This window comes from Salvelinus fontinalis, chromosome 31 (assembly GCF_029448725.1).
Source record: "Salvelinus fontinalis isolate EN_2023a chromosome 31, ASM2944872v1, whole genome shotgun sequence".
Taxonomy (NCBI): Eukaryota; Metazoa; Chordata; class Actinopteri; order Salmoniformes; family Salmonidae; genus Salvelinus; species Salvelinus fontinalis.
In genome coordinates, this window is record NC_074695.1 from 24,241,982 (window position 1) to 24,253,495 (window position 11,514).

At 38.8% G+C, this 11,514-nt stretch overlaps 1 protein-coding gene across 2 annotated transcripts; it reads left to right on the forward strand.

The window, feature by feature from the left end:
- The first annotated feature begins 3,885 nt into the window (after window positions 1–3,885).
- LOC129829910 (thyrotropin-releasing hormone receptor-like) lies at window positions 3,886–10,529 on the forward strand. Of its 2 annotated transcripts, XM_055891910.1 has the most exons (3): window positions 3,886–4,067; window positions 4,303–5,140; window positions 5,610–10,529. In XM_055891910.1, the coding sequence occupies exons 2-3, from the start codon at window positions 4,346–4,348 to the stop codon at window positions 6,021–6,023; spliced, it is 1,209 nt and encodes a 402-aa protein (XP_055747885.1). In that variant the 5' UTR covers window positions 3,886–4,067; window positions 4,303–4,345; the 3' UTR covers window positions 6,024–10,529. The 2 variants fall into 2 exon arrangements, with proteins under 2 accessions (XP_055747885.1, XP_055747886.1); XM_055891911.1 differs by having other exon boundaries at window positions 3,886–5,140.
- The last annotated feature ends 985 nt before the right edge of the window (window positions 10,530–11,514 follow it).

Below are 11,514 nucleotides of genomic sequence, written 5' to 3' on the forward strand. Positions count from 1 at the left end.
GCATCCTCAGAAAAGTGTCTGCATCCTTCTTCAAAAAGCAGTAGGAAAAGATCATTCATTTCTTATTGAAGAATACAGGTGAAACAGGGCAAAAATTTTAACAACACTTTTTAATTTATGCTTTCTATGGACAACAGACCCACTCCAACTCGCAATACCGCCCAAACAGATCCACAGATGACGCAATCTCCATTGCACTCCAGGTTACACTGCAGTCTACCACCTGGACAAGAGGAACACCTATGTGAGAATGCTGTTTATCAACTACAGCTCAGTGTTCAACACCATAGTGCCCTCCAAGCTCATCACTAAACTCAGGACCCTGGGACTGAACACCCTCTGCAACTGGATCCTGGACTTCCTGATGGGCCGCTCCCAGGGGATGAGGACAAGCAACAACAAAACTGCCACGCTGACCCTCAACACGGGTGCCCCTCTGGCGGGCATGCGTTGTCCCCTCCTGTACTCCCTGTTAACCCACGACTGCACATGACTCCAACATCATTAAGTTTGCTGACAACACAACAGTGGCAGGCCTGATCACCAACAACAATGAGACAGCCTGGCAGCGGTGCCAGGACAACAACCTCTCCCTCAACGTCAGCAAGAGAAAGGAGCTGATTGTGGACTTCAGGAAACGGAAGGCCGAGCACACCCCCATCCACATTGGCGGGGGTGATGTGGAACGGGTAGAGAGCTTCAAGTTTCTCGGTGTCCAGATCACTAAGGAATTAACATGGTCCACACACATCAACACAGTCATGAAGAAGGCACGACAATGCCCATTCCCCCTCAGAAGGCTGAAAAGATTTGGCATGGGCCATCAGATCTTCAAAAAGTTATACAGCTGCACTATTGAGAGCATCTTGACTGGCTGCATCACCTCTTCGTATGGTAACTGATTGGCATCCGACTAGAGGGAAGTGCGTACGACCTAGTAGATCACTGGGGCCGAGCTCCTTGCCATCCAGGACCTCTATACCGGACGGTGTCAAAAAATTGACAAAGACTCCAGCCACCCAAGTCATAGACTGTTCTCTCTGCTACTGCACAGCAAGCGGTACCGATGCACCAAGTCTGGAACCAACATGACCCTTTAGAGCTTCTACCCCCGAACCATAAGACTGCTAAACAGTTAACAGAATAGCTATCCGTACTATCTGCATTGAACCTTTTTGGACTTACTCTTTTGACTTATCACATATGCTACTGTTTATTATCTATCCTGTTGCCTAGTCACTTTACCCCTACCTATATGTACATATATACCTCAATTACCTTGTACCCCTGCACATCGACTCGTTACTGGTACCCCATGTATATAGCCAAGCCATTGTTACTCATTGTGTACTAATTCCTTGTGTCATTATATTGTTTCTATTATTTTTCTCTCTATATTCTTGGCAAGGGCCTGCAAGTAAGCATTTCACTGTTAGTCTACACCTATTGTTTACGAAGCATGTGAGAAATAAAATGGGATTGATTTGATTTGAAGCTTGACTTGCTGTTATTATTTGTAGTTTAGGGAGACCTCTGCTGTAGAACTAAAGAACTGCTTTTAATGCTTTTCCCTGATCCTGTTTTAATTTCTTGCCATTATAATAGTAGTGAATTATTTTAGAATCTCAAAAAAAAACTCCTGAGTCTCTACAACTGTCAGCTGAGAGAATTTGTCGATTACATTTTTCAATATTTCCAAATTCAACTGATTCTGTAATATACAAAATAGATTGGAAAAAACATAAACTCCAAAGTGACACAAGCAGGCTTATTACATTTACATTTAAGTCATTTCGCAGACGCTCTTATCCAGAGCGACTTACAAATTGGCTTATCCCTGTGTTAAAATACAATCAATGAATCCAGTGCCAACATCCTGCCCTCCTTGATTCAAAGGGCCTGTTGAGGACAGGACAGGGCATCCTGTTATTGAGTCACAGTAATATGACCTTTCTCCTGGTTGTGGAGCACCACTTTACGCCCAGAATGCCTCCTCTCAACAATACACTCATGTGACCATGTTTCTAGACTAAATAAATACCATATAACATACAATCCCAAGTGTTTTCACTCAATCTTTTATATTGTAAAAGGTTGACGCTTTAAAAGATGTTGATAAAACCCATTTTACTCCGCTTGAGGAACAGGACCATTTATGACTTTATTTCTTACTGCAAGGAAGAACTCCACAATCCACAGACGACAGTTGGTTTGATGTCTACATAGCCTCACTAGGTGTCACTAAGTGCATTTGAGATGCTTTTATGACACAAGTAGGTTATGAAAAACACTCATTATACTCTTTACATGATCATAAAACTCATTGAAAATCTGTGTCAATAAACCATTTTTACAATTAAATTTATTAGACTCAGATTCATGTTCAGAGGGGAAGTATTTTGGCACAGTCTTACAGTTTGACATTTCATATGCACAAATTAATTAATAAAATAATGTTTTAAAATCCACATATAACAAGCATGATTATTGTTTTAGTGTTTTGGTATTACTGTTTATTATTTCTGGTCAATGATGGTTTAGATTGTGTAAAACTTATTTTCATATGACACATAAAACTAATTTAATGTCTCTCTGAGAGCAAAAATTGTTTCTGTAACTCTTGGATTTATGTTGGAATACAAAAACTGTTTTAATTTGTCATATATTAAAAAGGCTTCTGCATTTTTATCAGCACATTACTTTCAACTCCGAGAAGGCATCAGAAGGCTATTTTAGCCAGTGTATTAATATAATGCCTGTTTATCTATTTTTAATCCAGCCATTTTGTCCCTTTTCATTTTTTGTCATGTTTACCCCATACTTCAAGACTTTGTCAAGATAATATGCTTTGTTGCTGTGAGGCCTGGAAAAAATGTATAAGTCCTATAATTTCTCTTGTCATAAATCTTTGGTTCTGTACCAAAATAAAAATAAAGTGAATCAATTGTATAATATCTTGCCGTAACTTTATCTATTGATTCTAATCCAAGCTAGCATACAAGAAAAATGTCACTAATTAAGCATCAGGGAAATGTAAAACGAGCTTTGTCAAATGGGGTGATTATGAGAGACCCATGGTCAAAAGTGATCTGCCTGAGCAGTGTATTTGTACAGTACATAGCTTAATTTAACAATACAGGGACGCAACAATCTTTGACTGAAGGAAAGCAACCACTCAGAATTAGCTAATAGCATGGACAGCTCTGTCCACCTGCTGACAGAGTAGGGCTGGAGTAGCCTACTCTCTGATGCGCTCCAAGACGCTCATTAGATGTGTTGTCTTTGTTTGAGAGAAAACCAGACGAGGTTTGCTAGATGATGAGGTTGGCTGAGTGCTGAGGGGCTTCAATTAGTAAGCTATGTTGTGTTTCAAATGGTATTAATTTGTAGATGTCCATCATCCATTTCATTTTTTATGAATTACAATTCGTATGATGTGTTAGGAATTTGCTAAATGTATGATATGTTACAAATGGCTAACTTTAGCTGAGCTAGGGGTACGAGTTAGAGGTTAGGGGTTAAGGTTAGGGTTAAGGTTAGGGTTAGGAGTTAGGTTAAAGGAGGGGGGTGCATCATCAATATTAGCTGGTCTCAATTGCCCAAAAGAAGACATAAAAAGAACCCTGCTCATCTTCATGATAAAAACAAGGGACATATTTCCAGCATTTATGCAACCATTGTGTACACACTTCATAGTTTAGTAATTAATATTATATTGTCATTGCTAGTGATAGACAGGGCTGAGTTGTAGTCTATAATTTTGCTGTGGTTAACTGCTGGGTTATCATCACCTCGCACAGTCACAGTCATAGTCATAGACGTTGATAACGTCCCATAGGAACAAACCTAATCAGATGTCCCAAAGCAGCAGTAAGAACACTGCACCATTTGATGTGTGGCTGAATATGGAGATGGAAAGAGAGATAGAGTGATAGAGAGAGAGAGAAAGAGAGAGAGCGAGAGCGAGAGAGAGAGAGAGAGTGTTCAGAGATGAGGGAATAGTACAGCATTACTGAGAGACATAGTAGTCCTTTTACTACTGTCTCTGTGGATATCAGCTGGACTTGGTGAGTTATGAAGCTTAGACCATTCCTAACCATGGTCGCTAAACTGCCTATTTTCAGTTATTGTAATTGTTATATAGTAGCTCTTTCATTCATTTCAAATGTCTTTGTCATCTCACATGATGATTGACTGATATGTGTATCTTATTATGAAACAAAATAATTGGTTCGCTATAACTTTTGATATATTCTGGGCAATCTTGGAATCATTTGTATCTTAATTCTGTTCCACCTCAAGGCAAATTAAAGCAGAAGAAATGTGTCAACACAAGTAAAACACCATGGAGAATACTAATGACACTTTTCAAGATGTCATCAATTTCACACAGAATGAAGTTCTGATTAATATGCCACAGAACTCTATGGAAGTACAAGTTATAACAATTGTTCTCGCACTTATAATATGCGGAGTTGGGATAGCGGGTAATATAATGGTGGTGTTGGTTGTGCTGCGTACCAAGCACATGATGACCCCTACTAACTGTTATCTTGTCAGTCTGGCTATTGCGGACCTCATTGTCCTTTTAGCGGCAGGTTTACCAAATATTTCTGAAGTAGTCGACTCTTGGATATACGGCTATGCTGGGTGCCTTTGCATCACATACCTGCAATACCTGGGTATCAATGTATCATCCTGCTCCATCACAGCCTTCACCATTGAGCGCTACATTGCTATCTGCCACTCCATCAAGGCACAATTTATTTGCACTGTGTCTCGGGCGAAGAGGATAATTTCTTTTGTGTGGATTTTCACCTCGCTTTACTGCACGATGTGGTTATTTTTAGTGGACACGAACGAAACTGTCTACGCCAATGGGGTGTTGGTCAGCTGTGGCTACCGTGTCTCAAGAAACCTCTACATGCCAATTTACTTTCTAGACTTATCTTTGTTTTATGTCCTCCCTCTGATTGTGGCTGTTGCGCTGTACGGTCTCATCGCAAGGATTTTATTCATGAGCCCCTTGCCAACCAATCTCAACGGCAATAGTGAAGGTTCTATACACCAGGGACGCTCCAGCAGCACAGTCGAGGTGTTGGGCAAATCAAACAAGGGTGCAGTGACGTCAAGAAAACAGGTAGGCTCATCAGATCAGGAGGATAGTAATAAATGCTTCATAAAGGCTTCTAAATTGACAATAGTGTACAAAATGTGTTCAGAGTAATAATTTAGAATACAGCATTTGACAGTTTATCAATGTAGTATGGGATTACAACAATCCTAACTGGACACATCATGTGGGCATACTACTTGGATTGTAATTCAAGAGAGGGAGGATACATCACAGCAGGCTCATAGTAATGGTTTCAAAGTCCATGGAATTCTGTTATTATCACCTCTGTTTACCATCATTAGACTGTTCTACACTACACCAGAAAAACACTGTTTTGTTTTTGCAATTTGATTTGTAGGGATAAAGTGCCTTTCATCAGTCAAAAAAATGTATATAATAATAATAATATTTTTTTTTAAACTACCAGCAACATTTGAGTCAATTATCGCACTGTGCATTTTTCATTTAGTTTGCCCTGTGCCCCATAATTTAGGTTACTAAGATGCTTGCAGTGGTGGTGATTATTTTCGCCCTGCTCTGGATGCCATACCGGACGCTGGTGGTGGTAAACTCTTTCATGGACCCACCCTACCTAAACACATGGTTCCTGCTCTTCTGCCGCTTATGCATCTACACCAACAGTGCCATCAACCCTATCATCTACAACCTGATGTCTCAGAAGTTCCGGGCCTCCTTCAAAAAGCTTTGCAAGGGCAACGGACTAGACCCAGAGAAGGTTACCAAGTACAATGTGCCAGTGTATTACAGTGTCATGAAGGACTCTTCCCATGAGAGCCCTGAGCAGACAGAGCAGGAGGATGTCAGCAGCTATGGGAACACTGGTGGTAAGAGGGTCAACCTCACAGATAAGTGTGGGAACACCGGTACTATGTTCAGCGTTGCCTGATAGACGGACAAAATAGAAATAAGTTATTTGTGTAAAGTGAGGTTTTATAAAGTGAATGTGACGTAATTATTTTTTGCCATGTGTCAGAAGTCAGTAGGCTACTAGCGTTTTTGTTTTTTTACATATACTTTTTTGTAGTTTACTTGTATTTACTGTTCGAATATATTGTGCAATCTTATAGCACAGTCCAAACCTCAGAATTTCTAATTAAAAACCCATTACCTGCTTGTTAAAAGACATTAAGTCACCCAAACAATCTAAAAGATTGGCTGTAGAACTCCTTGAGGGTTCCTTGGAGACTATCCTGGGTTTAATCTTTGCGTTTATCAGAAACACTTTAATACTACATTGTTTCAACTAATTCTTACTCAGTAACAGCTTCCGCAAACATTTTTTGGGGGTTTACTCAACTTTTCGGTCCAAGTGTTTGTCACGACTTCCGCCGAAGTCGGCCCTTCTCCTTGTTCGGGTGGTGTTCGGCAGTCGACGTCGCCGGCTTTCTAGTCACCACCGATCCATTTTTCTGTTTCGTTTTGTTTTGTCTGCATAATTACACACCTGGTTTCAATTCCCCTATTATGTTCCCTATTTAACCCTCTGGCTTTCATTTCTGTTTTGTCCGTGATTGTTGGTTACGTTAGTGGTTGTTGTTATTTCTTATTATTCCCTTTGTGGAATTTTGCTGTGATTTTTGAGTAAACGTTTTGTGTTTCGCTCAACACCTGTGTCCTGCATTTGACTCTGCTACTTCGCCGCACACAACCCTGACAGTGTTACCTGAACTACTATTTAAAAATGTGTTGGCCCAACTTAGCTCCAACTTGAGAAAACGTAGGCAAAAATTCTGTCAACTATAAATTATTGTTAGGTCATCTTACCTAAAAAAAACACTGTGGAACTAGTTGTGACAAACAAACAGAGCTTTTAACGTGCAATGTTTTCAACTTACATATTTTACATTTTGATATACATGATTACATTGTGCATGTTCATTTATGCTGTAATTTATATTCAACATGGGATTTGAACTCATAACATCTTTCTTCACAGCATTCTTATCTTCCTGCTATGTAGTCACAACCATGTCTGTGTCAATGACTGATTTCACCTCTATTGCTACACTTTGCAATTCAAAGTAAATCTCAATTCTGTGTACTTTTAAGTACACTCAAGGAAAACTATTGTATTTATCATAGTGATTATGGAGTAACATTAAAACCTCACCAGCATAAGACAACTATACAGAAAAAACTAAAATTGCTGAAATAAGTAAATCAAACCAATGATGAGAGAATAGTCAGATAAACTGATCATTTGCACAGACTTGGTAGTTAGTATAAGAGGATGATCGGAATGCCATGAACCAAGAGTTTGCTTGTGTTTTCAAATCCCAGGTGAGGTCATGTTGAATAAGAATTACTGCATCAATGAACATGCACAATGACATCATGTATGTCGAGGTGTATCAAATATGTAAGTTGAAAACATTGTGTGTGTGTGTGTGTGTGTGTGTGTGTGTGTGTGTGTGTGTGTGTGTGTGTGTGTGTGTGTGTATATATATAAAACTAGTTCCATAGTCATTTTTAGGTAAGGCAATACGGTGCGGTGCGGCGTCTCCTCTAAATAAATAGTGGGGGCACACCTTACTGGTAAAATATGTGCCTATCACAATAATTAAAACAAAATGTCAAGAAAACTGTAAGCTATTACACCATTATTTTTCATTACCACATGTCAGAGAAATTAAAAATGAGCGAATGGACTTGAAAACTGGTGGTATAGCAGCCTGCACTCCAAAATGTGATGTGAATAATGAGCGAATGGACTTGATAACTGCTGGTATAGAAGAAGCCTGCACTCCAAATTGCGTTGAGTAGAGTGGCCGTAACTGAGACCCGCGCAGACAGCAGTGGACACATCAATTCTGGCCTAATGACAATCGCCAAATGTCATTACACTTTTTGGTGTTTGGTCTCTTTCCATTCACCACTGTTTGGAGGCTGGAAATATGTTGCGAGTGGATGAACGTGCACTGGTAGCCTAGTAAAGGAGCCCTTTGCAGTGACTGTTTGAGAATCAGAGGAAAACACTATGACTGGTTGTGTTAATGCCACAATTAAAGGTAATACATTTTAAAGTTAAATGATACATCTTTATTTCTAGGCCCACACAGAGCCTATTGAATTAATAGGGATTCTACAGTGTCATCAGAAAGTACGAATACCCCCTGATTTATTCCACATGTTGTTGTGTTATATACAGCCTGAATTCAAAATGTATTAAATTGTTGATTTTTTTTTCTCTCACCCATATACACAAATACCCCATAATTACAAAGTGAAAACATGTTTTTAGTGATTGTTGCACATTTCTTGAAAATGAAATACAGAAATATCTAATTTCATTAAGCATTCACACACCTGAGTCAATACATGTGAGAATCACCTTATGCAGTGATTACAGCTGTGAGTCTTTCTGGGTAAGTCTCTAAGAGCTTTGCACACCTGGATTGGACAATATTTGCATATTATTCTTAACATAATTCTTCAAGCTCTGTCAAGGTGGTTGTTGATCATTGCTAGACAGCCATTTACAAGTCTTGCAATATATTTTCAATCCGATTTAAGTCAAAACTGTAACTAGGCTACTCAGGAACATTCAATCTCATCTTGGTAAGCAACTCCATTTTATATTTGGCCTTGGGTTTTAGGTTATTGTCCTGCTGACAGGTGAGTTTATCTACCAGTGTCTGTTGGAAAGCAGACTGAACCAGGTTTCCCTCTAGGATTTTACCTGTGCTTACTGCAGCTCTATTCCATTTATGTTTTATCCTAATAAACTCCCTAGTCCTTGTCGAGGACAAGCATGCCCATAACATGATGCAGCCACCCCGATGCTTGAAAATATGATGAGTGGTACTCAGTGATGTGCTGTGTTGGATTTTCCCCAAACATAATGCTTTGTATTCAGGACAAAAAGTAAATTTCTTTGCCACATTTTTTGCAGTATTACTTTTGTGCCTTATTGCAAACAGGATGCATGTTTGGGAATATTTGTTTCTGTACAGTCTTCCTTCTTTTCACTCTGCCATTTAGGTTAGTATGGTGGAGTAACTACAATTTTGTTGATCCATCCTCAGTTTTCTCCTATCACAGCCATTAAACTCTGTAACTGTTTTAAAGTCACCATTGGCCTCATGGTGAAATCCCTGAGCGTTTTCCTTCATCCCTGGCAACTGAGTTAGGAAGGACGCCTGTATCTTTGTAGTGACTGTGTGTTTTGATACACCATCCAAAGTGTAATTAATAACTTCACCATGCTCATTACCCATCTACCAATAGGGGCCCATCTTTGCGAGGCATTGGAAAACCTCCCTAATCTTTGTGATTGAATCTGTGCTTGAAATTCACTGCTTGACTGAGGGACCTTACAGATAGTTGTATGTGTGGGGTACAGAGATGAGGGAGTCATAAAACACATCATGTTAAACACTATTATTTTACACAGAGTTAGTCCATGCAATTTATTATGTGACATGTTAAGCAAATGTTTTACTCCTGAACTTATTTAGGCTTGCCATAACAAAGGGGTTGAATACTTATTGACTCAAGACATTTCAGCTTTTCATTTTTCATTAATTTGTTAACATTTCTAAAAACATATTTCCACTTTGACATTATTGGGTATTGTGTCTAGGCCAGTGAATATTTCTGAAGGCACTGTATATGTAATTCTATGATTGGGCCCATCCATTTATTTGATGCGCGCACACATAGGAGGTCCCGTACCAGGAAGAAATTAAATCTACTTACACCCCTGCATATGAGACAAGTTGAGCAAACAAATCAGTAGTAAGATGACATAATTTTGCCTACGTTTTCTCAAGTTGAAGCTAAGTTTGGGCCAACTACTTTTTTGTTGTTCAGGTAACACTTGGAATAGTTGAGTAAGTTGAGTAACCCCCCAAAAATGGAACCAGCTACTTAATAACAATTGGTTGAAGCAACTAGATTTTTTTTTCAGTGTAAGAACAGCAGGTAGATGGCAGGTGGATGGACTAATAATTGCTCAATTAAGAACTAGGGAGAAACACTAGAGACTGCGGTCTCTGTGTTATAGACTGCTATTATAGAGTAATTTCTGAAAAGAATAGACTTGAATGTCAGATGACTTATATTGTCACAAAACAATGTAGATTGTGGGTCCGTTTGATATCGGCTTGTTGGCCACTTGACACCACTGAAACTATTGTGCTCATCACACTGTACAGTATCTGTTTTGGTCTGAATATGTTGAAGGATGTAAATCTATGTGTACAATGTGAAAGTGTTTATGATGCAATGTATTGTAAATATACTCCATATAACTTTTTAGCATTTTCAAATACAGCATTTTCTCATACTGTGTGTAACAATGTATAGAAATGTCATAACAATCATAGCTCTTTGGGGACTTGATTTTTGTGATTAATTATAGTAATTAACTGAATTAAAGGTGACCAACCGACATGATTTTGTCCAATTTTTCTGTTGGAAAAACAACAACAACAAGTTAGTGATGGCTGGGTATGGTGTTAGAAAAGAATACATTTATCAGAGAAACATTCCCTTTTAGTTTGCATCGTGATGCCCCCCCTTCCCTTCACCAGAGTCTGTTAGTTTGACAGTAATGCTGTGCTTGGTAAATAGTGGAGCTGTCAGATCGCATATTTATACACTCAGCTCTGCTGTGCTCCCAACAGTGCTCCAGATGCTTGCCAGCCAATGAGGTGACAGGTCCAACTACAAGCACCGCCGTCTTCTCACACGGCGTCAGTGATGATCATAGTCATTCATAAACAATGGAGGTGTATCCACACTACAACAAACATTAATTTACATTGTGTTCTGCTGAACCAAATGAATATTTATTGTTACAGTACGTCCACTCTATCCTGTTTTCTAAAAAATAAAATACAAATCTGCCTTTAGATATTTTTTCACAGGATTCTGGATTAGGGGCTGAAGAGATTTCTTCCAATCTTCCATATAATATCTTCCTTCTTCTTTCTCATCAAGCTTTACATTTAGAGCCAGAGAGCGTTAATTTCTACTGTTCATTATCTCTTTTAATCCCCCTTGTGCTATGAGCTGCTTTCTTAGAAACCAAGATGCCTACCTCAAGGTTTTAAATAAAATAAAAATGTATTGGTCACATACACATGGTTAGCAGATGTTATTGCGAGTATAGCGACATGCTTGTGCTTCTAGTTCCGACAGTGCAGTATCTAACAAGTAATATCTAACAATTGCACAACAAATACCTAATACACACAAATCTAAGTAAAGGAATTGAATAAAAATATCTAAATATAAATATATGGATGAGCAATGTCAGAGCGGCATAGGGTAAGATGCAATAGATAGTATAGAATACAGTAAAAACAGATTTTTTTCACAATTCCTCACATTTAATCCTTGTAAAATGTCCATGTCTTAGGTCAGTTAGGATC